This window comes from Callithrix jacchus, chromosome 16 (assembly GCF_049354715.1).
Source record: "Callithrix jacchus isolate 240 chromosome 16, calJac240_pri, whole genome shotgun sequence".
Taxonomy (NCBI): Eukaryota; Metazoa; Chordata; class Mammalia; order Primates; family Cebidae; genus Callithrix; species Callithrix jacchus.
The window spans coordinates 12,108,272-12,135,427 of NC_133517.1; the positions used below are offsets into that span (position 1 = coordinate 12,108,272).

The 27,156-nt window shown below is 41.5% G+C and overlaps 1 protein-coding gene and 1 pseudogene across 21 annotated transcripts in view; both read right to left on the bottom strand.

The window, feature by feature from the left end:
* The window catches only part of LOC128929905 (histone-lysine N-methyltransferase SETMAR-like), a 30,081-nt pseudogene extending 17,677 nt beyond the window's left edge, over positions 1-12,404 (bottom strand).
* Positions 12,405-23,119: 10,715 nt separating this feature from the next.
* The window catches only part of TMEM68 (transmembrane protein 68), a 38,650-nt gene continuing 34,613 nt past the window's right edge, over positions 23,120-27,156 (bottom strand). For all 21 annotated transcript variants that reach the window (XR_013527837.1, XR_013527838.1, XR_013527839.1 and 18 more), the window contains one exon: positions 23,120-24,594. Coding sequence is in view for 16 of the 21 variants with exons in the window: in XM_035277512.3 (XP_035133403.1) it covers positions 24,508-24,594 (87 nt within the window). In the remaining 5 variants the exon portion in view is untranslated. The remainder of the gene's footprint in view (positions 24,595-27,156) is intronic.

Genomic DNA, 27,156 nt, shown 5'->3' on the forward strand with positions numbered 1-27,156 from the left:
AATTGGCCCAGCATGGCTCATGCCTGTAATCCCAGCACTTTGGGAGGTTGAGGCAGGAAGATCATTTGAGGCCAGGAGTTTGAGACCGTCCTAGCCAACACAGCAAAACCCATCTCTATTTAATTTAAAATAAAATGACAATTCTGTGTTTTTAGTTTGCATAGAAATCTTTGTATTGTTAATCAAGAAGAGAAAAATCACCTAAAAGCAATATCTCCAGGACAGAAATTTAAAAGATACATTTAAAAATCACTAGACTTCGGCCAGGCATGGTGTCTCACGCCTGTAATCCCAGCACTTTGGGAGATCAAGGCAGGTAGATCACTTGAGGTCAGGAGTTTGAGACCAGTCTGCCCAGCATGGTAAAACCCTGTCTCTACTAAAAATACACAAATTAGCTGGGTGTGATGGCAGACACCTATAATCCCAGCTACTCAGAAGGCTGAGGCAGGAGAATAGCTCGAACCCTGTAGACAGAAGTTGCAGTAACTCGAGATCGTATCACTCCAGCCTGGGTGATAGAACGAGACTCCGTCTCAAAAAAAAAATCACTAGATGTTTCTATAAATAACTAATCAGCCTTCACTACATGGGGCTCTTGTGACTCAAAACACAAGGCTGTGCTGGGCTGTCGGTGTGTCAGGCTGTCTTAATGAAGCTCATTCATAACCATCTCCCTCCAGCTCACTGGGTGCCACACTGACCAGCAGCTAGACCTTCCCTTGTAGTGTCAGGCCCCGTTCCAAGGCTTGGACAACCTTCTCTAGTAGCCTGATGATGCTTTTAAAGCTTAATTTTAAACACTGAAAATCAGTGAGGACCCCAATGTATTGAAAACAGACAACACCTGTGAAGCACTCATCACATGCCCGTCACTGCTTCAAAGCACTGTACTTGTCTTCCTTTCTGAAATCCTCACAACAATTCTATACAGTCTTGTTAAGCATCCAGTATGTGCCAAAGCGTTACTACACGCACGCAGGATGCAAAGGAAATTTAGAGAGTCACAGCTCTGAAGAGGCTTATATCCTACTTAGGAATCCAAGATCAAAGAACAAAACAAAAGCAGAGCAGGACAAGCTGGCATTTAATTAATACTTAATTAAATGATGTGGTGGTGACTAAACGTGCAAGAGGAGCTGAGAGACACAGAAGCTTCGAAGGGCTAGAGCTGCCTTTTCAGTAGGAAGTGTCTATCAATTCTGTTGTGGACAGAATTAAATGATTTCGCTAAAGATCCATTATTCCTCATTTAATGTTTCGGCTTAGACCCTCAAAATCAGGCAGGAAATGCTACAATGATAAAATTATTAAGAGAAAGTGTGACTATCGTATAGAGGATTCTTGGCATACCTTTTGATTAGCCCCTGTGAATCTGCTGAGCTGCTTTCCTTTCCTTATAAGAACGTGATGGGAATTGGAAAAGTACACGTTTTCTTCAGCCCCCCAGTTGCTGGTGTCCATATGGGGCTGTCCGTCCCTATTTCAATCAGTTAACAGTCATTTATATTATTCTTGATCCATTTAAGAGTTAACAGTCATTTATTTTATTCATAATTTATTTAAATTCAGGATCCCAACTTTCTCGTCTTCTGAACTTTTTGCAGGAAGTCCAGCTTTATAAATCCTCGCTGTTCAGATTTATCAATGTATAAATTTACAGCACCAGAGGCATGCAGTTTGGAAGGCTGACTTTGTTTGGAATCTCTGTTAGGAGTAAAGGGCAAGCTCTCCTTTTTCTCTGGATCTCCAGTTGGATTTGATGTGGGAGTGAGCTTCACCCCGGTCCATCAAGCAGCTGCAGACCGGAGTAAATTCACTGGGAGGTGTTGGCCTAAAATCCTCCTCTTGCCTTTGGCTCCTCTGGGTATTGAGTTATTTAAGGAGACAGAAGCTGACACTGATTATATAAGCTTGTTTTTAGAAAAGTTATTTTCTTTATAACTTTAAAAGCAGGATCTTTTTGAATAAAGAAATCCAAAATTCTGAGATTCTTGAAGAGATTTACTCAGAAAACTGATGAACACGTGTTTGCTTGTTCCTCATAAAACCCACTCTTTTCTGTAAAGCAGTGCGTTTAGATCCTCTTCAAAGCAGAACCTGAGGCGAGGATTAAGGTGCTAATACTTTATTTGAGAAATGCCAGCACAGGGCAGTCAGTGAGGGTGAAGTGAAAAGAAGTAAAAAGTGGAGCTGAGCTGGGCGCGGTGGCTCACGCCTGTAATCCCAGCACTTTGGGAGGCCGAGGCAGGTGGATCACGAGGTCAAGACATCGAGACCATCCTGGTCAACATGGTGAAACCCTGTCTCCACTAAAATTACAAAAAATTAGCTGGGCATGGTGGCGCGTGCCTGTAATCCCAGCTACTCAGGAGGCTGAGGCAGGAGAATTGCCTGAACCCAGGAGGCGGAGGTTGCGGTGAGCCGAGATCGCACCATTGCACTCCAGCCTGGGTAACAGGAGCGAAACTCCGTCTCAAAAAAAAAAAGTGGAGCTGAGACACAATGGAATGGAATGTGTTGGCGGCACTGCAGGGGCTACTGCTTCCACTCAGGGTCAGAGAAACACCACAGGCTGCTCCCCAGCACATTTTACTCATCACACATGATTTTCCAGAAGGGTTGCTGAAAGGAATTGCCTTTCAGTCCACAGCAGAGAGAAATGAGGGGAACGTAGGAGCCGGCTTCCACTCATCTCTTGTTTTGCCATTGCCAACGTTCAACATTATAGAATTCTTCACAAGGATGGTGAATCAAAGAATCCTGTAACACAGAACAGATGCACAGGGGCAGTAGTGTCAGAAGCAGACTGCTTGGCTTCCCACATTCCCTTGGTTACTGAACACTTTCTAAGCACAGGAATCTAGATTTTCCATTGATTATGCAAGCTATCCAATATTCTTACAAGAAGTTTTCTGCTTATGTTAACTAGAATTGGTTTCTGTTGTTTGCAACCAAGAACCCAGACAGATTCAGCAAATCCAGGTGGAAGTAACAGAATTCGAAAAACAGTAATAAAAAAAACTATGTTTCCTGCAGTGACATTTGGCTTTCCCATACGTGTTCAGCTCTATCAATAAGCAGCAAAGAGGAGCTGTGTGGACTCAGGGTCAGTGTTGTTTCTTCGTCAGCTGGAGCCAAAGTGGAACCCATACACGGGAATAGGAGCATGTGGAGCACACACAGGAGAAGGCAATGTGAAGACAGAGGCAGAGATTGGGGGGATGTGGCCACAAGCCAAGGTCGCTGGCAACCACCAAAATCTAGAAGCAGCAAAGAACAATTCTTGATTTGGGACTTCTAGACTGGAGAACTTCTACCCTAGAGAATACATTTCTGTTGTTCGAAGCCACCCAGTTTGTGGTCCTTCATTATGGTAGCCCGAGGCAGATAAGACACCGTCAGTCCTGCTCCCAGGTATCTGTCCAAGTGAAATAATAACCTGCGTTCACCTAAAACTTGTATACAAATGTTTATAGCAGTTTTTCTCATAATGGCCAAAAACTGGAAAAACTCCAGTGTCTCTTTACTACAGAATGCTTAAACACACTGTCACCTTTGTACAATGAAACACTGCTCAGCAAGAAAGGGACAAACTAGCAAGATGCTAACAGCATCGATGAGTCTCAAATGTATTACGGTGAGTGAAAGAAGCCAGACCCAAAATGCTACATATGGTATGACTTCATTTGACATTCTGGAAAAGGCAAACCTTTAGGGCTGGCAAACAGAGGAGTGATTACTAGCGGATGGAGCTGGAGAAGGGTTGACTGCAAGAGTGCCTCTGAAGAATTTGGGGGTGGATGATGCAACAGCTTCGTATCTTGCTTGTGGTAGTGACAGGTCCGAAGTGGTGCATTCAAAACCCATAGAACTGTACATCAAAAAGAATGAATTGTATCGTGTATAAATTAAAAATCTGTTTAGAAAACATTTTGGGCCAAGCTCAGTGGCTCACGCCTGTAATCCCAGCACTTTGGGAGGCCGAGGTGGGCGGATCACGAGGTCAAGAGATCAAGACCATCCTGAGCAACATGGTGAAACCCCGTCTCCATTAAAAAAAAAAAAAAAAAAAAAAAAATTTTGGGAAGAGTATCATGTTAAGTTATCACGCAGAAGCTGGTACCAGGTCCTCAGGAAGATCACTCAGATGTACAGTCTGCAGGTCAAGAGAAGCCTTTTTTACTTCAGAAAGATCATTGAGGATGCAGATGCATTATTTTTTACTGTCATTTAATGCCATCAACCAAAAATATCTATTGGAGGGATAAAGTTTACCTGAGACATGCTAAAAAGTAGATAAAATTTCTTAGAAGGAACAGTCTTGACTGGGTGTGGTGGCTCACACCTGTAATCCCAGCACTTTGGGAAGCTGAGTCAGGAGAATCACGTGAGGCCAGGAGTTTAAGGCCAGACTGGGCAACATATTCTGGACGATATAAAAAATAATAGAGGCCAGCCCAGATCTACGAAAATTAAATAAACAAATAGTCTATGTTCTTAAGGCACCAAAACCCTAAAGAAAACTAATATGAGGTAGAACCCAAACATGTCATTTTGACAAACTAAAGGAAATGTGATCTCAAAATTTGCTCCTGACTTATTTTTTACTTCTGTGCATTTTATAGCTTTTCTTTCCTTCTTCCTCTTTTCCTTTTTCTTTTTCTCTTTCTGACTCCCTTTTTAAGGAAAAAGTGTACTTCACAGTATTAAAAAAAAAGAACTTAGAGGTAACAGAAAAGAGAATGAAAGAGAGAAGATTTTATAGATTAAGAAAATTCAAGTAAAGGAGGAGATGAAATTAAAAAGCACAACCCCCGACCCAGAATGGACAGCAGACATTGGAATGAATGTGAAAACTGCTGAGGATCTCACTTGACCAAAAAGAGCAAACAAATAAAGTATGCAATTTATAAATCTTGACAGGTCTTGAAGTCAATTATATCCCTCAGTCAATAGAGGAAAATAAATTTAAATTGTTATTCTAACTCAACTGTGAAAGAACTGGTTGGAAAGGCGAAAATTGATGAGATTTTAAACAGAAAGCTAAGCGAGGGAATTCTGAGTACAGTCACTCCTGACTTCAGATAAAAATAAGCACAGCTCTATATCTGGAGGGTCTAAAAAGAAAGACAACTTGAAAGGAATGAGGGATTCAAATTATAAGTTCTCACAATATCAACACCAAGTATGGAGGAACGGAAAGGCGTGTATCCAAAACCTATGTAGTTATATAAACTGCCCACTGGTAAGCTCACTGTTTAATAGAACATTTATGAAACATGGAAGAAAATGGCAAATGTCCAACAACCAGTTCCAAAATGATGCAACATGGAACTCTAGATCAGCATTCCAGGCTGAAGCACCAAAGGAGGAGATGATACGGAGGATGACATGTTAGTCAGGGTTCTCCAGAGATGCAGGAACGATATAGATAGATACCGAGAGAAAGGGAGAGATTTACTATGAAGAACTGGGTCATGTCATTACAGAGTCTGGGAAGTCCCACAGTCCGCCATTGGCCAGCTGGAGACTCAGGATTACCTGCCACATAGTTCCAATCTGAGCCGGGGGCCTGAGAACCAGCAGAATTGGTGATGCAAGTCACCAGTCCAAGTACAGATGTCCCAGCTTAACAGCAGTCAGGCAGAAAGAGCAAATGCTCCCTTACCCCTCCTTTTGTCTTATTCAGGCCTCGGTGGATTGGAGGAGCCCCGCCCACACTGGGGAGGGACGATTGCCTTGCTCAGTTGTTAACCTCATCCAGAAAGACCCTCACAGACACACCCAGAATAATATCTGACCTAACATCTGGGCACCTAATGGCTGAGTCAAGTTGACACTTAAAATTAACCATCAGAGACACGAAAAGCCCCTTTTTTAACAGCGAGAAGAGGAGAGGGACAGACCCATGCTTGATGGCACAGTGATGACAAGTATGCAGCAAGAGGAAGGGAGACAGCTCTGGGGCAGGCAGAGAGGGCTGAAGCAGGAGTCTCCCTGGGTTCCCAGCTACTGCAGGACCACGAGACAGCTCTGGGGCAGGCAGAGAGGGCTGAAGCAGGAGTCTCCCTGGGTTCCCAGCTACTGCAGGACCACGAGACAGCTCTGGGGCAGGCAGAGAGGGCTGAAGCAGGAGTCTCCCTGGGTTCCCAGCTACTGCAGGACCACGCATAAGTTTCTTAACCTTTGGGAGCCTATTTCTGTTTCTCTATAGAAATGTAATCATACCATATATTTTGCAGTAGAAATGATCACTTCTACTTCACAGGATTATTAGAAAGATGTCATGTCTATAAAGCACTTCGCATACTAAGGTACCCATGAAGTAAGTAGACACTAAAGTTTTCATACTAGAGCATTAAATAACACATAAAGCATTTAGTAACAAACTAACATTTATATACAGAGTGAAACAAGCTACTTTTAATTTAGATTTTATCTTCTTCATTAGAAAATGGGGCTGGGCAGCCAGGCAGGGTGGCTCAACACCTGTAATCCCAGCACTTTGGGAAGCCAAGATGGGAGGATTGCTTGAGACCAAGAGTTCTAGACCAGCCTGGCCAACATAGTGAGCCCCCCATCTAAAAAAATTTTTAAATAAATTTAAAATATTTTAAATTAAAAAAAAAATGGGGCTGGGTGCAGTGGCTCACTTCTTGTAATCCTAGAACTTTGGGAGGCTGAGGTGGGAGAATTTCCTGAGGCCAGGAGTTCAAGACTAGTTTGATCAACACTGTGAGACCCGTCTAAAAAAAATTGCAAATATTTTTAAAAAGGAATAAATAATTTTTAAATTAAAATAGAAAATAGAGCCAGGCACAGTGGCTCATGCCTGTAATCCCAGCACTTTGGGAGGCCAAGGCAAGATGAGTACTTGAGGCCAGGAGTTTAAAACCAGCCTGGGCAACATAGTAAGACCCCATCTCTACAAAAACTTTAAAAATTATCTGGGTGTGGAGGTATATGCCTGTAGTCCCACGTACTTGGGAGGTTGAGGCAGGAGAATCACTTACGCCCAAGAGTTCAAGGCTGCAGTGAGCCAGGGTCATGCCCTGCATTCCACCCTGAATGACAGAGCAAGACCCTCTCTCTAAAAACATAAAAACAATAAAGAAAAAAAGTCTTAAAGCTGGGAGCAGTGGCTTATGCCTGTAATTGCAACACGTTGGGGGGCCAAGGCAGGCAGATTATTTAAGGCCAGGAGTTCAAGACCAGCCTGGCCAACATGGTGAAACCCTGTCTCTACGAAGAATACAAAAATTATTTTGTATTATACTACACCAGACATGGTGGCGAGCACCTATAGTCCCAGCTACTAGGGAGGCTGAGGTAGGAGAATCACTTGACCCGGGAGGTGGAGGTTGCAGTGAACTGAGATCTTGCCACTGCACTCTGCCTGGAGGACAGAAAGAGACTCTGCCTCAAAACCAAAAAAAAAAGGCTTAAAACTAGAAAAGTACTAATAAACCATCTTCAAATGAGTTGATGCTTAACATATATTTGTCAAAACATGATAATTTCTTATTGCTTTGGATGTTTTCAAGTTTCCAGGTCCCAGTGAAGTAAAGCTTATAATTTCCTAACATCCCAGGAATACTGGGCAGTGGTCCAGGGATCGAATTTCCAATGGGAACGTCCATAAGTGTCTAAATTTTCGAAAAGGGGCAGAGGTGGATTCCGAGAACATAAATATAATCGAGAAAGAAAATGCAGATATTGAGTGCCAAGTGAGTCATTTTAACATGTAGAAATCCTGCTTCGAGTATTTCTAGCTCTGCTGATCAAACAGATGGTTTATAATCACTTAAGGAAGGAAGAGGTGATCAGCTAAGACCAGCATCAACTCGCTAAGGAGTTATATATAGCATACTCATCTCACTTCTTTTTTGGAGGCTAAATTAATAGCAGATCCGGGAGAACCATATGTCACATCAGGAAGCCGGGGAGCAGGCGGGTGGGCAGTGGATCCACAGGTCCCTGAAGTTGAAGATGAAGAATAAAGAAGGGACACAGGATAGGGGATTCCATGTTCAGAACTAGGGTGCTTGGAGCCTGGGTCAAAGCTGGAAACTCGAGACATTCGCAGAGCTGGACAAGCAACCTGGCTGGTTTCTGAGATGGAGATTAGCATGGAGAGGGTTACCGGCTCTTGATCATGAGGGAGTGGAGGAGATGTTGAACTAGAGGCCTCTTCCAGCTGATCCCATGGGGAAGTCTGGAATGGGGTGGCCCTTTAAAGACATGCTAAATTGAGGAAAGAGCCAGGCCTTTGTTCTGCTCCCCATGGACCAGTCGCTGGATATAATTGTATGCGGGGCAGTGTTGTGCCCTTGGGTAATGCTGCAGCCCCTCAGCAGAGAGCAGGGTCAGGGGATCTGCCTAGCTCTGAGCCTGCAGCAGCTGGGGACAGGAGCACCCCGCCCTTTAGGGAACTGCTGTGCCTGATGCCGGATCTCTACAACAGCCAGGAAGGCCATTTACAGCCCTCCTAGGCCATGACTGGAATCAGAGGCAGTATTGGTAGTGGTGGAAAGTCATGGGCTTTTGCAGAGATCAGCTCTTTGCTAGCAAGTTGTTTAACCGCTTTGAGCTTCAAATTCCTTCTGTTTACAGAACACTTAGGGTAAGGATTAAAAGGCATAACATAAAGCATCTAGCACCGAGCCTAGCATAGAGCAGGTGCTTAATGAATGTTAGTTTTCTCCCAACAGACTCAAAAGGGTAGAACCTGCAAGTGGCAATTGGGTGACTTGGAAATAGACAGAAGCAGGATACAGGGGTTTGAAATCAGATTGGGTCAAATAACATTCAAAGGAAATCTCTATTGGCAGGATGAAGGGGCCATGCCAGCCCTTTTACTAGCAGCCCAGAGTGAGCTAAAGAGGAGATGTGCATATGAATCTGTAGATGAACCAAAACTTAAGAAACATCACAATCAAAAGCAAGATGTTAAAATAAATACATAAATTATATTCAAACAAAGAAATTTCAGCATGTTGGATGATAAGAATCAGAGACATCACTACAGCTTGAAATGATAGGGTAAAATAAAGAATATAAAACATAACCCAGAGAAAGTGAAGAGTTTAATATAACACCAACAGTTAAGCTGCACGTTCTCATGCACATACACACACACCGGAAAGTGAATAATAATAGCTGAAATGTACCGAGTACCAAGCGCTTCTCGTGAGCCTGGCCCTGCACTTTGTGCTTTGTACATCATGCCACTAGATTGCATAAACCACTAAACCCTTTACATCAAAGGTCCCCAGTGCCCGGTTGCTGGCCAGTTAGGAACGAACCACACAGCAGGAGATGAGCAGTAGGATCCACCACTTGAGTTCTGCCGTCTGTCAGATCAGCAGCGGCATTAGATTCCCGTACTGTGAACTGTGCATGCAAGGGATCGGGGTTGCGTGCTCCGTATGAGAATCTAATGCCTGATGATCTGAACAATCTGAGGTGGAACAGTTTTATTCCAAAACCGTCCTCCCCTCCTTCCACCTCCTACAGCCCCCAGTCCATGGAAAAACTATTTTCCACAAAACTGGTCCCTGGTGCCAGAAAGGTTAGGGACTGTTAATTTACATGGATGACTTCATCGATCCTCTGGGCAAACCTGTGAGACAGGAATTTTTATTACCCTTGCTTTTCATAGAAGTGACCTGTGACTTGGAGGATAAGTAATTCTGCGCAAGATCACACTACTTAGAGGAGGTGGAGCTAGGAAACTATCTGGGAACCTTGAAGTGCAAAGCTCGTGCACACAACCACCACACCATGCTACCTTCCCCACATAAGAGGGAAAGAAAACTAATACATAACAACTAACTGTTATGCCATTTGATAGCCACGTTAGTCAGAACATGTGGATTGCAAGTAATTTAAAAAAAACCCTCAATCTGAAAAGGTTTAAACAAGACAGAAATGCATTGGCTCACATAGCTAGAAGTCAAGGTATAAAATGGGCTAGAGGGTTGGCTTACTCCAATGGCCTCATCTTTATTTCCCTGAAATCTCTTTGTCTGGACTCCTGTGGTGATGCAGGCTTCATCCCAGGTTGGGAATGACACGCCCACGGCAGATCCAGGGCTCACATCCATGTGCACTAAATCCAGAGAAAGGAAGAGTCATTTCCAGGAGTTCACCCAGAAAAGAGAGGAAGAGCTTTCCCAGAAGGCTCCAGCCCAGCTGTCCTTCCATCTCCTGGACCAAAATTATTTATTAATGAGTCAAAGGCACAAGAGCGCCTTTAGATCAATCAGGCTACCCCTGGAATTGCAAGTGAAGTCAGCATTTCTTGAGACACACAGGGTTCCTGGAGAAGGGGTAGATACCTGCAAAAAGTAGGGTTTTGTTAGGAAGAAGAGAAGAAAAGAATGACTCTGGGTTAGACAATCAACAGCATCTAGTATGATTCTCAGGGGAATGAATTCTCACCTCCCTTTTGCAGATGACCTATGTGTTTACAACAGTTCTTGTGAAAAGATCTGAGATCTTTGCTTGTTTCAGACAGAATCTCCCTCTGTCCCCCAGGCTGGAGTGCACAGGCATGATCTCAGCTCACTACAACCTTCACCTCCCAGGTTCCAGCGATTCTCCCACCTCAGCCTCTTCAGTAGCTTCGATTAGAGGTGCCCAACATCACACCTGGCTAATTCTTTGTATTTTTGGTAGAGACGGGGTTTCACCATGTTGGCCAGGCTGGTCTCAAACTCCTGATCTCATGTGATCCACCCACTTCAGCCTCCCAAAGTGCTGGGATTACAAGAGTGAGCCACTATGCCTGGCCTAGGATCTGGGACTTTCATCTTGACTATAGACTCCACATTAGCCAATTGTGTCAGGTGATTAGTGCAATCTTGAGTTCATTAATAAGAACAGCAGGTCAAGAAAAGACAAAGTATTATTGTATTCAGTACCAGTCCAGTGATACTGGGACTATGATATCAACTCCAGATGTTGCGTTTCAAGAGAACTAACAAACACAGATCATAAAAGATGTGGAAGTATAACATAGTCAAAAGTGTAGGGACTCCGCAGGTTCAAATCCCAAGTCTGCTCTTTTGCCCTTGTGTGGACTTTAGAAAATTGTGTAAACTCTAAGCTTCAGTTTCCTCATCTGTGAAATGGAGATATCGCTAATACCTATTTTGCAGTTTCTGGGAAAGTTAAGTAAGATAGAAACCTACAAATTCCCACAAGCACAATGTTCATTTAATGATCGTGGTCTCCATATGCTAGCTCGCTTCTGCTGAATTCATTCAGTTCAACAGTTTCTTTGAATGCACGTGCAGTCCCAGCTACTCAGGGAGCTGAGGAGTGAGGATCTCTTTAGCTCAGGAGTTTGAGGCCATCATCTTTTAAAAAAGAAAAAAAGAAAAGAATTTCCTAGAAGGCCTATGGGTGCTGTCTGGGCTCTGCCTCTAGTCCAGCTAGACATAAATCTTGGCTCCTTTCCTTGATTTCTTCAGAAAACAAACAAATCCCCTATCCCCAACCCCCTAAAATCCCATTCACATCAGTGGTGAGTGGTCTTACTAAAATTTGTGGGAGATGAACAGGGTTTCCTTGCAGGAAACTTTAGCACCTTAAAATTAAATACTGGGCATTCTTGTTTCCCCTTTTCATAAAATAAATATATTATCGTAAATTCAAGCAATATAGAGGGTGCAAAGAAAAAAGTAGAAGTTTTTCTCCCACCATCCCTATTCCCCAGAGTAATCACTGGAAATATTTTTCGTGTATTTTTCCAGAAATGTGGAATACACAACAAACATGAACGTATATTACTAGACATGTCTTTAAAAAAGGGGAGAAAAACACTTATTTCATAACGTGAACTTTAGGCTTCAGCCTTGAGATTTGATCCCCGTGTTCCTCAAGGAGAAAAGCACACACACCAATCAATCAATCCAATACATACATAGGTACGATTTCTTCCAGCCGTGGGCTGAACATTTCAGCCCTTTCAGCCTCTACTACCAAATTCCGTGTCAAGTCAGGCCTCCTTTTGCAAATCTAGGATCTCAACCTGGCAAGGGCTGCAAGTAAAGGTCCTGGGACCAAGTTCTCCGCCAAGAGCGAGTCCTTCCCGGACTCTGTCCATCCCGCAGCGCGGGGGCAGTAGAGGGACCCAAGTTCCGCATTGCAGAGGCGGGGCCGTGAGAACCGAGCCCGCAGGACCCAGGGAGTAGCTTGGTGGGGCGGTTCCCGGCTTGTTGGGGCAGGAAAGCCGCCTGAGGATTCGGCACTCGAAGCCCTAACAGTGGGCAGGCTCCGGGTCCAGCCTTGCCAGGCTTGGCCAAAGGCTCAGTGGGCCAGAGATGAGGAAGAGGGACCCAGAGCATCCCGGGCGGGCACAGAGGCAGCACCCAGGGAGGTACGCACAGGCCCATGGAGAGAGTGGGTTGTCAGGTGCTGATAGGGCCTGGCTGTGTCCCCACCCAACTCTCATCTTGGATTGTAGCCCCCATAATTCCCTCATGCTGTAGGAGAGACCCGATGGGAGATAATTCAATCGTGGGGTCAGTTCCCCCCATACTGTTCTCGAGGTAGTGAAAAAGTTTTGGGAGATCTGAAGGTTTTATAAGGAGTAACCCTTTTGCTTGGTTCTGTTTTCACTTGTCTGCTGCCATGTGAGACCTGCCTTTACCCCACCGCCATGAGTGTGAGGCCTCCCCAGCCACGGGGAACCGAGTTCATTACACTTCTTTTCCTTTATAAATTAACCAGTCTTGGGTGTGTCTTCAGCAGCATCATGAAAACGGACTAATACAGGTGCCAAATTAAATATTAACAGGCGAGCCAGAGATGCGAGAGAAGGCAGGAGGAAAGGAGGTTGTATTCTGGGGAAGCTGCGCCGGAAACGTCTTCGTAACAGGCCCCATTGTCACCCAGTCCCTTAGTCTCCACCTCGACTTTATAGGTCACCCCCCATTCTCCCGCTCACATTTCAGAAACAAATTAAGAAAAAAAATCACATCTTCTCATCTACGAAGGAAGGGATGTGGGCTGGGAAATGTGAAGGCCCTGCTCAGATTCTAAAACTCACCAGTGTTTTTTATTCCGTAGTTTTCACAATTTGAACTTCGTGTGTATAGAAGTACAATTTTTAAAAAGCCTCTGGGTTATTATATTGAATCTGGGGTTGCTAGCACGAAATTTCTTCCATTTCAGAAAGAAACTTTTTGTTTTGTTTTGTTTTTTATTTGTTTGTTTTGTCACCTTGAGTTTGTCTGGTCCCTGCTGTCTTTTTCCCTCTCTGTCCTCATGTCATTCACCTTGATCCTTTCCTTGACTTTTTATCCACTTGTACCTTTTCATTACCAAATGCCTTTTCAGTCCTCTGGAAGAAATCAAAACATTTGTGTGACGTCGAATTAAGTTTGGCCTAAGGGCTTCTCCGTACATAGCAAATTATGGAAACTGACTGAATCCCAGCCTGGAGTGTGCATCTCAGCCAGTCCCAGGCGGCCAGCTCTTCCAACTGCGTCCCAGTAAGACAGACACCAAGCAGACCCATCGTCACGGATCTGGCTGTCTCCCCACCTCGCTTCAGTTTTCTGCATCACGTTTTTCCCTCTGGTTATTAATATATCCCAACATATGGTGGGGTGGAGCGCTCTGGACCATTTTTGGTCTGAACTGTTTCCCAATTTTTGAATGGCAATTAAAGCCAATTAAGATCTGCAAAACTAAATTTATTGTAATTTTGTCTTTTAATAGTTTTTGCCATCAAAAATGCCTATTCTTGTCACGCCGTTACATAAAAGTAGAAGGGCAGGAAAAAACCAGTATGGCAGATCCTTAAAAAATTAAAATTTCCATATGGTCCTGCATGGAGCTGAGTTCATTTCACTTCTTTTCTTTTATAAATTAACCATTCTTGGGTATGTTTATCAACATCATGAAAACTAACTAATACAGGTGCCAAATTAAATATTAACAGAGGAGCTAGAGATGTGAACGAAGGCAGGAGAACTACAGAACTACAGAAGTAAACCCTGTTCATCTCCAAATTCTAGGAAGACCACTCACCACTGATGTGAGTGGGATTTTAGGGGGCTGGGTATATGCCCACTTCTTTTCAATTCAAAGAATTGAAAGCAGGGTCTTGAAGAGATATTCACACACCCATGTTCATAGCAGCATTATTCACATTAGTTAAAAGGTAAAAGCAAACTAGGTATCCATCAACAGATGAATGAATAGAGAAAATGTCATATATCAGTACAATAGAATATTATTCAGCCTTAAAAAGGAATGAAATTCTGACACATGCTACAACATGGATGAACCTGGAGGACATTAAGTGAAATAAGCCAGTCACAGAAAGACAAACACTACGTGATTCCACGTATATAAGGCACCTAAAGTAGTCAAACTCTCAGAAATAAAAAAATAGGATGATGGGAATGATGGTTGCCAGGGTTAGAGGATGGGAGAATGGAAAGTTGGTGTTCAATGGGCATGGAGTTTCAGTTCTGCAAGGTGAAAGATTTCTACAGGTAACACTACTGAACCGTATGCCTAAAAACGGCAAAGGTGGCAAGTTTTATATTATGTGCACTTTACCCCTGTTTTTTAAAAAAGAAAACAGAAGTCGAAGACCAGTGGAAGGTTCCCAGCTAAGACAGTGACCCTGACTGGGGAAAGGCAGAAGGATTCCTGAAAGGTTGCACCCAAATAGGCTTGAGCCCCACCAACAATGTCCTGGTTACTCTCCCAACTTCCTTTCCCTCTGCCGCTTCCCTCTGCTAGAAGAGAGCGCTGCCTGAGTGTCCTCACCGTGGTGCGTGGTCACCTCCATCTGCCTGCTACACCCCCCTCAAGTGCTGGCTCTCCTGATCTGTCTCCTTCGTGAGATCTCCTTTCTGCTTTCCTCCTGAACCGCTGGGGATTCTCCTCTTCCCTTCCTCATGCAAACTCCTGATTGTCACTGCTTCTTCTAGCTGGTTCCCAGATTTAAGTCTCCAGAGTAAACCTCTCTGCTGAGCTGAAAATGAGCTCCAACCACCTACAGACATCTCTTGAAGGCTCACAGACAAGACACCTGAAACAGCATGTGCATGTGGGTTCAGCTCTCCTCACTGTATTCATCATGTCTTCTTTTTATTTTTTATTTCTCACTGTATTTTGATGAGATGACATACTGGGATCTTGCTGACCCTGGAGGCATTGTCCCTCTAAGGGTCACCTAAATCCTGGAGATAGCAAACAACTCATCCTAGCACACCCTTCAAGCACAAACCCATAAACTCATAGCCCCACCACCGCTATCAGGCTCTTACTCAGGACCACTATTCCCCCTGCCCTAATCACCCAGGGCCAACTACGAGTCAGTGAGAGACAGCCCAGTGCCCCAGAGTCCACTGAAATGATTCACACCAGCCAATCCTAAGCCTGCCTGCTCTGCCTCACCTGTCCCTTCCCTCAAAAATCATAATATGGTTTCCTTCCCTCAGAAGCCATTAGACTATGGACTCTCGCCCATAGTCCCCAACCCATCCTCCCTCTGCCTCCTGATAGACCCTGGTGCTTCTCAGGTATCCTCCCCTGGTATGGCATCCTCCCCGCTCTGGGGATCTGCAAGTATATCAAGCTCTTTTTGATGGCAGTCATCTTCTGCTTTATTGGCCTCACCACATCTGAATAGTAATAAAACTATGTTTTAAAACATCCTCATCAGTTCCTCCTCCTATAATGCCTTTTTCCACAAATGGCAGTTGTAAGAGCTATCTAGAGTCACCCTCCGTCAATCACCTTTTGTAATTTGTCCCATTTCTACCTCCTTAGGCTCTCACGTGCTCCTCCTTTCTCTACTTATTGCAACTGTCTAGATCCAGGTTCTAAGCATCTTCCACCTGGCCTGCCAATTCTAAAAATAATTAAAGAGGCAGGAGAATTGCCTGAACCCAGGAGGCGGAGGTTGTGGTGAGCCGAGATCGCGACATTGCACTCCAGCCTGGGTCACAAGAGCGAAACTCCGTCTCAAAAAATAAATAAATAAAATAATAATAATAATAATAATTAAAGAGGAATTAAGCTACAATTCCCCCACATCACTCAATGATCTTAGTTAAGATTGTATAATAATGACCATTGGAAAGTTAGAAGGCACTTTGGGAATCCTGTACGTTCTGAAAAGCACAGGTTTAAAAAATGTTCTTCCAAAGGGTGAGTTTCCAGCTTCCAGTGCACTTACGCCCAAAAAATTAATTCATAATCCCTGCTTCCTCTTAAAACTCCAAAAATGACGGTAATGAAATGTTTTCAAACGTATAGAATGAAAGGCAAAGAGAATGGGAGATGTCATTGGAAGAGCTGTGTCCACAGATTTGGTAGGAAAAGGGTGATAGAGGACCAGGGAAAACTGAGCCTTAAATACCCTAGAGAATGATGTCCACAGAGAGCACACTGAGTCCCACAGCAGAAATCTAAAGGTCAGGGCTAGGGTTCCAAGTGCCTTAGAAAGCAGGGTTGAGGAGTGTGGCCGGAGAGTGAGATTCATCAGGTCCTGGAAAGGAAAACTTCGGTTCACATCCTAGGGAAGTTGAATCAGAGAGGCTCTTGTTTAGACATTCAACACAGCAGAAAGGGAGGAGATACATCGTTGGGAAAATTGGAAGTTAATTGCAAATTTGCTTTCCACATAGTGAGACGACTCCCCAGTCCCTACTCTTCACTTGGCAAAAACAACCTAGCATTCCAGTGTTTTCAATGTGTATCCTCTTATTTTGGATGTTTTTACAAAATACGTGCTATTTTTGAATGCATGTATTGCGTAACTGATTATGTTCCTTACTCTTTTTTTGTTCAAAGGGCCACTCGTACTGCTTCGTTTACATCCAGTTTCTTCCAACTGTTTTGCAATACCATATGTAGGCACGTACATTTTTAGAACATGGACAATCAGGTTAGCATCATCTCTGCTCTACTGTGAACAACACTGTAATGAACCTACTCTCCTATGTCTCCTTACAGACCCGTGTGAGAATTTTCTGGAGTATCCATCTGGGAGTGAAACTGCTGGGTCACTGGGTACGCACATGCTCAGTACAATTAGGTATTAGCACGTTGCTCTGTAGAACTGCAGGAGTGCCTCAGGTTCCTATACTCCACAGCACTACAATCCCGCCTATTCTCCGCCTAGGGAAATTGAACTGACTGTTGCCAGTCTAAAATAACATAACATTATTGTTTAAATTTGCGTCTTTGGGGTTAACTAAAAGATTTAAACATCTCTTCCTATGCTTGTGGCCTCTTAGGTTTCCTCTTCTATAAACTGTCTTTTGTCTTGATATTTCTGTCTTTTCTCTTTTTTTTTTTTTTTTGAGACAGGGTTTCACTCTGTCACCCAGGCTGGAGTGCAGAGGCACGATCACAGCTCACTGCAGCCTCGACCTTCCAGGCTCAGGTGATCTTCCCACTTCAGCCTCCCAAGTAGCTGGGACTACAGGCGTGCACCACCACACTTGGTTATTTTCTATATTTTTAGTAAAGATGAGGTTTCACTTTGTTGTGAAAGCTGGTCTTGAACTCCTGGGCTCAAGTGATCCTCCCACCTTGGCCTTCCAAAATGCTGGGATTATAATAGGTGTGAGCAAGTGCCCCTGGCCTGATTTTTGCTTCTTTTGATTTGTTGAAGTTTCTTGTATCTGTAGGTATTGGCCCTTTATCAATTTCAGAAAATTGTAAATAACTTCTCTCAGTCTGTTAACTTCATCCTTAATTTTGTTGTGAGCAAAACCATCCTTTTTTTTTTGGCCTTATGCTATAATCTTTTGAGGTTTTGTTCAAGAAGTCCCTTCTCATGTCTGGGGCACAAAATGTTCCTACATTTTTTAAATGAGCTTTACAGTTATACTGTTCACATTTAGATTTTTAATCCATATAGAGTTCAACTTTCAAGAAATGTGAGGTAGGAATCAATTTTGGTTTTCTTCATATTTCTGCCAGTTTCCCCAACACCGCTCCCCAAATAATCAGCTTTTCCCATTGACTTATGGTGTCTTTTATTTTACTGTGAGTTCCCACATACATATATGCCTTTCTGTGATTTTCCTATTCTTTCTCGTGGCTTTGCTTGACTGTTCTTATGCCAACATCTTAGCATTTGGCCAAAATTCAACATTTGACTTTACCTTGACCCAAGAGTAAATAACTGAACACTTATCTGGCATCTCATGAATTTTTGTGCGATCAATCAAGTGTGATATTTTAGACCTCAACCTAATCAATACAATAACATTAAGCAATAACAAAGACATTCAGATTTTTTCATTGAAGTATGGTATAGATTACATATAGTAAAATACATAGATCTTAACTGCACAGCTTGAAAACTTTCCAGACAGGTATAGATCCTTTTAACTCTTACTCAAATCAATATAGAGAATACTTTCAACATCCCAGAAGGCTACATCTATCTTCTGCACTCAGTAAACTCTAAAGGTAACCATCATTCTGACATCTGTCACTATAGGTTGGTCTTGTCTATTCATGACTTCACATACATGGTTCATACAATTTTCAGCCTTTCATTTCTGACTTCTTTAATTTATCAGTAAGACTGTGATATTTATCCATGTTGGTGCATAAAGCAAATAGTTTATTTTTTTTCCACTGCTTGATTGTATAAATATACTAAAATGTCCTTATCCATTCTGCTATTGAGAGTTACTACTGTTGATAGGCAGTTTGGGGATTTTATGACTAAACTGCTATGAACATGCCTATTGAGGACATTAAGTCCTCCTTTCCTGTTTCAGACAATGTGTGAATATTCAGCTGTAGTAGATGCTATCAATGGGGTTTTGATTCGGACATTGTCAGTATCCAAATAATTACTTACAAATATAGGGATCTTTTTTTTTTTTTTTTTTTTTTTTTTTTTTTTTTTTTGAGATGGAGTTTCTCTCTTGTTGCCCAAGCTGGAACGCAATGTTGTGATCTTGGCTCACCACAACCTCTGCCTCCCAGGTTCAAGCGATTCTCCTGCCTCAGCCTCCCAAGTAACTGGAATTACAGGCATGCACCACCACATCTGGCTAATTTCGTATTTTTAGTAGAGATGGGGTTTCTCCATGTTGGTCAGGCTGGTCTTAAACTCCTGACCTCAGGTGATCCGCTCACCTCGGCCTCCCAAACTGCTGGGATTACAGGCATTAGTCACGGTTCCCAGCCCCAGTAACTATTTTAAATGTAACCAGGATTGAAAACTTTAAGTGCATTGTGAGTGGAAATATAAGTGTATATTTTTATTGTAAGAGTAAAAGCACTTGGTTTATCAATACGAACTATTAAAAAGAACTTTTAAATAGCTAAATAAATAAGGAAATCGATTGACAGCTAAAGAGAATTTTAAGAGACAGCACATCCACCAGAAAACTTTAGGAAAAACATTTTCATAATTTGAGTCAAAAATGTTTATAAATATGTAAAATAAACATCAAATTATGTCGTTTAATCCTTATAGATTATTTAGTGTACAGGTACCATAACATTAAACAAAGTAACCTTTGGGAAATGAATTTATCTAGGTTAACCAGCTGGGAAAGAAATCTTACAGAAAAAAAAACGTATTTTCAAACATTTACAATTTGTAAAAGTGAATTAAAAACAGACTGTCAACTTTCCAACATTAAAATTTTATGAAGAGAAAACTCCAAAATCATTTTTAACAATGCTAGGTGTGATCAACTTCACTTTAACACAAAAACGCGGGTTATGCTTTGTTGGCAGAAATACTGTATAAATGATGCTGTGTTCTTTCTAGAATGTCACCTCGCATCAGGAGGCATATAATGTCGGTTTCTGTCATTAGTCATGGTGGTAACTTTGATCACCTGATTAAGATGGCATCCACCAGGTTTCTTCTCTATGAAGTTATTATTTTTTCCCTTTATAATGAATAAGTACTTTACGGAGAAATACTTTGAAGCTATGTGCAAACCTGATCCTCATCAAACTGTCAGTTACTAGTTTCTTTGTTCTTCGCTGCGTAGGGCACAGGAAAAAAAACTCCTGTCTTCCAAAGTGAGAAAGCTGCAGCCCAGAGGGCAGCTAACCTCACATGGCTTGACTAAACTGGTACCAGCAAACTTCTTGTCTTAACCTTGATGCTGGGATACAGAAAGAAAATTCCCTTAGGATACCTAAACACAAATTGGCCTTAACTAGGAGTTTGGTTGGGTTGGGTTGGCTTTCGGGGAAGGTGGTAATGTGGAGCCAGGTGTGGTGGCACACGCCTGTAGTCCCAGCTACTTGAGAAGCTGAGATGAGAATTGCCTGAACCTAGGAGGCTGCAGTGAGCTGAGATCACACCACTGTATGCAACAGAGTGAGATCCTGTCTCAAAAAAAAAAAAAAAAAAGCCAACTAGTAAATATTGGATAAGAGAAAAATCACTCTTGAACCCGAGTAATAATTTACTCACACAAGAATCAATTCAAAAGATGCTAAAACAAGTTGAGTTAAAGTTTGATGAGGAACAGTTATATGCAGTTATGTGCTACAGTGACGTTTCAGTCAACAAACTGCATATTTAACCATGGTCCCATAAGATTGTAATACCTTATTTTACTGTACCTTTTCTGTGTTTAGCTGTGTTTAAATACACACATACTGCTGTTTTGCAATTGCCCACAATATTCAGTACAGTCACATGCTGTTCAGGTGTGTAGACTAGAAGCAACAGGTTATACCATACAGCCATACACAATGACAAAATCACCTAACGATGCATTTCTAAAATACATTCCCATCATTAAGCAATGCATGACTGTACAGACTCTAAGAATCTCAAAGTAAGTTTCCTTATTACAAAGGGAAAAATGATAACTACAGGGAAGGAATCTGGTGAATGCCATCTCAACAAGTGATCAAAGCTACTGCCACTACTAATGACACAAACCAACAGGTGCCTCCTGATGTGACACCCTGGAGAGCCGCAGCATCATTCATGTTGTATTTCTAAAATAATGCAGAGTCTGAATCAACTCATAATGAAATGTGAGGCAAAAACAAACTGAGGGCTTACCCGCAAAACAAATGGTCCCCTCTCGCCAAAAAGGTCACTATCATTAAAGACCAAGAAGCACTGAGGAATCATTCCAAATTAAAGATGACTAAAGAAATAGGAAAATTGAATGCAGTGTGAGATCTTTTCCAGGATGAATCAAGAAGAAAAATCGATGTCAATGATATTACTGGGACAACTGGTAATATTTAAATATAGTCTATAGATAACTTTTATTTAGACCATATTATTATATCCATCCTGATTTTCCTGACCTTTTTTTATCATTGTCTTGTGGTTCTATAAACGGATCTCACAGACCAGATAACAATAAGGGGCATGGTATTTGCAATTTACTGTCAGATGATCCAGGGGAAGAAGTATAGATATATATGTGGAGACAGCAAGGGCAACAGGAGTGTGAGAAGAATAAAACAAATGTGACATATTACATTGGTGGATCTGGGCGAAGAGTATATGGGAGGACTCTGCACTGCGATTGCAACGTTTCTGCAAGCTTCAGATTGTTTCAGAATGAAAGATTTTTAAAAACGAGTAAGAAAAATTTCCCGTAAGTGCTCTGTTTATGCTTCTGGAGAGAAGCCCTTCATGCCTGCATCAGGTTCTGACTGTGAACACTCCTCAAGAGGATCAAAACACGTGACTAGAAGTCAGAAGGGAAAGAAAACTTATGAAAAAAAAAAAGACCTAATACACATTCTTTCCATTACTTATATTTATTTATTTAGAGACAGGGTCTCATTCTGTTGCCAAGGCTGGAGGGCAGTGCACAGTCACGACTCGCTGCAGCCCTAACCTCCCACCACACTCAGCTGATTTTTTGTGGCTCAGTAGAGACAGGGTTTTGCCCAGGCTGGCCTTGAACTCCTGAATCAAGTGACCCAACTGACTCAGCCTCCCAAAGTGTTGAGATGACAGGTGTGAGCCACTGCACCCAGTTTAATTTGAAAAAAAATTTAAAGGGGTCTTGTTAAATTGCCCAGGTGGTCCCAAACTCCTGGCCTCAAGCAATCCTCCCAAAGTGTTGGGATTACAGGCCTGCGCCATCATGCCCAGCCATATTTCTCTATTTAGTCATATTCTCTGCCTCTTATGGGAATTAAACTCAAATAGCAAAGATAAAGCTCTTAACAATTGAGATAAGAAGCACTGACATTAGTCTGAGTATCAGGCTTTAAAAAAAAGGTTTTAGTTAAAGCAGTAAAACTTAAATACTGTAAAAACGTTTGCCACATTAGCAATAAATGATGTTCTTTCTTTAGTCTTTATTAACAGAGCCAGGGGCTTGCTCTATCACCCAGGCTGCACAGTGGCACAATTACAACTCACTGCAGCCTTGAACTCCTGGACTCAAGCAATCCTCCCACCTCAGCCTTTCAAGCAGCTGAGACTATAGGTGCACACCACCACTCTCGGCTAACTTCAGTCTTCATAACTCAATACTTGGCCCAAAACAAACTTCCCATTCATTTTATGATCATTTATTCATTTATTATGAAATATTTCATCAATTTTGAACCAAACACTGTTCACTGCTGGGTGGGGGGAGTTCCAATAATCATTAATTGACTCTTCTCATTGACCACAAAATTAAAATATATTTATTACACTGGAAAGTAAGCTTTCTTCATTGTGGCTAGATAAAATAATATGATTGTAGGTGAGAACTATGTAAAGAGTACTACAAAAAAATCAATTTAATATGATTATTTAGGGTGGACGCAGTGGCTTATGCCTGTAATCCCAGCATACTGGGAGGCTGAGGCTGAGGCAGATGGATCACTTGAGGTCAGGAGTTCAAGACCAGCCTGGCCAACAGGGTGAAATCTTGTCTCTACTAAAAATACGAAAATTAGCCAGATGTGGTGGTGCACATATGTAATTCCAGCTACTCAGGAGGCTGAGGCAGGAGCAAGGCTTGAACCCAGGAGGCAGAGGTTGCAGTGAGCCAAGATCGCACCACTACACTCCAGCCTGGGCAACGGACAGAGTGAGACTCTGTCTCAAAAAAAAAAAGAAAAAAAGATTTTTAAAATGTCACATGTAATTTCACAAGAAAATTAACTGCAATTCAGATTTATTTTCTTTATTTTCACATTGTTTAATTTAATATACATTTCACATGTCATAAATACACATAATCCAAAAGTTATACAAAAACCTTAGTAAGTTAACATTTAAAAAAGGAAGAGAGAGATACTGCATTTGATTTCTGATACTTTTCTGTTTAACACTTAAATTCAGTTTTCAAGAAGACAACAATTGAAAATCATTAATTCTTCAGAGGGCTTTGTGTTCACATAAATCCATCATTCAGGCCAGGCGCAGTGGCTCCCGCCTGTAATCCCAGCACACTGGGAGGCTGAGGTGGGTGGATCACCTGAGGTCAGGAGTTTGAGACCAGCCTGGCCAACATGGCAAAAACCCATCTCTAAATAAAAACAAAACAAAAACAAATTAATTCATTATTCAAGTATATTTTTATTGAAGCAATAAACCACTTCATTGGCTGCAAAGTCAAACCGGGTAAGCCTCAATACTGAGCAAAAGTAGAGAACTCTGCTTTCCTCAGCCTAGAATCAGCTTCTAGCACACGAAATGCAGAGCACAGCAGTGATTTTTAACCTGGTATTATTAAGACCAGAGTATACAGCTGAAAATGCACAGCACAACTTATATTGTTTTCTTAGACTCTTGTTAAAAATATCATAGTAAAAATAATTAGAAATTTTATTTTTCCTAATTTCTTTTTTTACTCCATTTAAAAAAACGATGCATCTTTTTCATTGTGCTTGGCAACTGGACATGATACCTGAAGACATAATTTAAACACACAATGGAAAAAATATAAACATAACTCCTAAAGAATTTTGACATTGTTTAAATTAATTCTGTTGTATTTTGGTTCAACAGTTATCAATCACAGAAAATATAAAGAACTTAAAATAATATTATTCACATATGATGTTTTTAAAACGGAATTGTTGAGACATAAAAACATTACGTGACTTGTACAAGGTCATGAAGGGAATGAGGGACAGACAACAGCGTGTTTTTTTCTAACTTAAGCAACTATGCTAACCCCTAGCTTATGCCATCTCTCAAAATCAGCGCAAGGCAAAAGATACAGAAATTTAATGCATTATCCAGGAATGTTTGTTTAACCTAAACTGCTGTTATTAACTAAGAATCTATATGTTTAGCATACATTATTAGGAATTTACAAATAAAACATCTTTTCCTGAATTATTAGGCATGTAATTTGTTAGTATTTGACACAATTGCAAAAACAAAATTGACAATACAATTTTAAACAAAGGAGTTCTGTGAAAGATGCTTATTAACATGATTTTTTAAAAAATACTAATCGTAGGACCTACAAAATTCAGAAAACAGTACCTCAGATGCAAACATTTAATATAAATGTATTAAATCATCTTCTAGTTGACCCTTTGTTATCAATGAAAACGTTCTAACAAAGCACTCATAATGTTTCCTGGTATTCTTTGGTGCTTATCAATCAAAGCTTGAACAGCATTCTTTGTCTATTAAGAAAACAGAAGAAAAGCTATTGTTATTGTAGATCTTAATATAGATGGACTTACCTCCCATCACCCCCCAGAATTAATAATTTCCTTCTCAGTAAACCCAAAGCATATATTTTTTATCTTTATTTTTAATAGAAAAGGGGTTTCACTATGTTCCCAGGCTGGTCTCAAACTCCTGGGCTCAAGCAATTCTCCCACTTCGGCCTTCCAATGTGCTGGGATTACAGGCAAGGGCCACCGTGCCTGGCTGCAGCATATTTCTTATGCTTATTTCATGAAGCCTTCAATTATAGTTGTTGTCCATGTGTCTCTTTTCTATATCAGACTGTAAGCTCCTTAAGATACATCTTAGTATTTTTCCAGCATTAAGCACAGCAATGCCTTACACATGATAAACACTATAGGGGACTTAAAGAAAAAAAATTAAAAGAAAAAAATGTAGAAAACTTTCAAGCAGGCAAATGGAAGACTTAGTCCTTTTCGGCCATTAGTAAACTCTAATGTATTTTTTATTTTATCACCATACATATTGAACAATTCTATCAGGGTCTCACTGTGTTGCTCAGGCTGGTCTTGAACTCCTGGACTCAAGGGATCCTCTTGCCTCAGCCTCCCAAAGTGCTGGAATTATAGGCATGAGTCATCATGCCTGGCCAATTTTTATTTTTAAATTGGTTTATGGCTATTTAAAATTCTGATATATGTGTCATGTATATGCATATGTATATGAGTATGCATAGCATACACACATATATACTTCCTTTTTTAGACTTTAACCTTTAAAGAAAATTAATAAACACTAGCCCAAATATGTATTTTTAAAATATGCCCCTTTGGCTGGGTGCAGTGGCTCATACCTGTAATCCCAGCACTTTGGTAGGCCAAGGTGATCACTGGAGGTCAGGAATCTGAGACCAGCCTGACCAACATGGTGAAACCTCATCTCTACTAAAAATACAAAATCAGCAGGCATGGTGCCACATGCCTGTAATCCCAGCTACTTGGGGGGCTGAGGCAGGAGAATCACTTGAACATGGGAGGCGGAGGTTGCAGTGAACCAAGATGGTGCATTGCACTCTATCCTGGGCAACAAGAGTGAAACTCCAACTCAAAGCAAAACAAAAAAATGCCCCTTTTACAGTTTTCATACCTGTAAAATGAGAATTACTTCATACAGTTACAAGGATTAAATGAAACAGAAGGGACATCTTCAGGTGCTTAGCACAGTGACTGCCACATGTTGTGTTCTGTGATGTGTATTAAGCATATCTCTAGAATTGTATTCATTCATTCAGAAAATATTAGATGCCTTGGAAATTAAAACACTAGTGAAACAAGTCTCCAATCTAAAGGAGTTCATAACTTAAAAGGAAGAATCAAGTACAAAGTAACTAAAATGTGAGATCGTTTCTGATGCTTATCATATGAAGTGCGAAAGAAGTGTTCCGAAGTTCAGACCTGAGACTGAGTGGGCAGTGAGCAGGGGAGGACACACGAACAGGGGGTTTGGTGTGGGTCTGCAAGGACCCGTAATATTCCAGTAATGGTAAAGGAAGGAGCATGAGGAGAAGAGAGTACAGGAGAACCACTGTGTAAGGAACGGTGAGTTAGCTGGTTTGGCTAGCTTCTGGTATCCAAAAGCTGGGTGATATAAAGCTTTAAAATTAATTTTAATTAAATCATAAAGAAACTTAAATAACAAGTAAAAACATAGAGACTTTGAGTATATAGAGTAAAAAAGTATAGACTTGTACCAAGTGAGAAAGTACAAACTGGTGGTGCACGCCTGTAGTTCCAGTTATTTGGGAGGCTGAGGTATGAGAATCACTTGAACCCAGGAGGGGGAGGTTGCAGTGAATCAAGATTGTGCCACTGTATTGCAGCCAGGGTTACAGAGTAAGTTTCCGTCTCAAAAAGAAAAGAAAGCAGGGAAATCCTATCACATGATACAACATAGATGAACCTTGAGAACATTATGTTAACTGAAATAAGTCCATCACAAAAAGACAAACACTATGATTTCACTCATATGAGGTATCTAAAGTAGTTAAGGTCTTAAAAAGTAGAATGGTGGTTGCTAGGAGCTAGAGGAAGGGGAAAGGGCAGGTTACAGGTAGAGTCCGTTTTACAAGATGAAAAAATTCTAGAGATCTGTTGCTCAACAATGTGAATGTACTTAACAGTACCAATCTGTATACTGAAAAATGGTTAAGACAGTACATGTACATGTTTTTGCCATAATTTATGTTTTACTATATGTTTACCTTTTTCTACCATGTATTTTTACCATAATTTATATTTTAAAAAATAAATCAGACTATATAAAAGTCATAATCAAAATACAATCATCCTATTTTATTCTGAGAGACAGTGTCTCACTCTGTTGTGCAGGCTGGAGTGCGGTGACACGATCATAATTCACTGTAACCCTGACCTCCTGGCGTCATTATATCCTCCCACCTCAGCCTCCCAAGGTGCTGGGATTAGAAGTGTGAGCCACCAAGCCTGGCCCATTCATCCCATTTTATAAGTGATTCAGTTAACATGACATTTATTGCA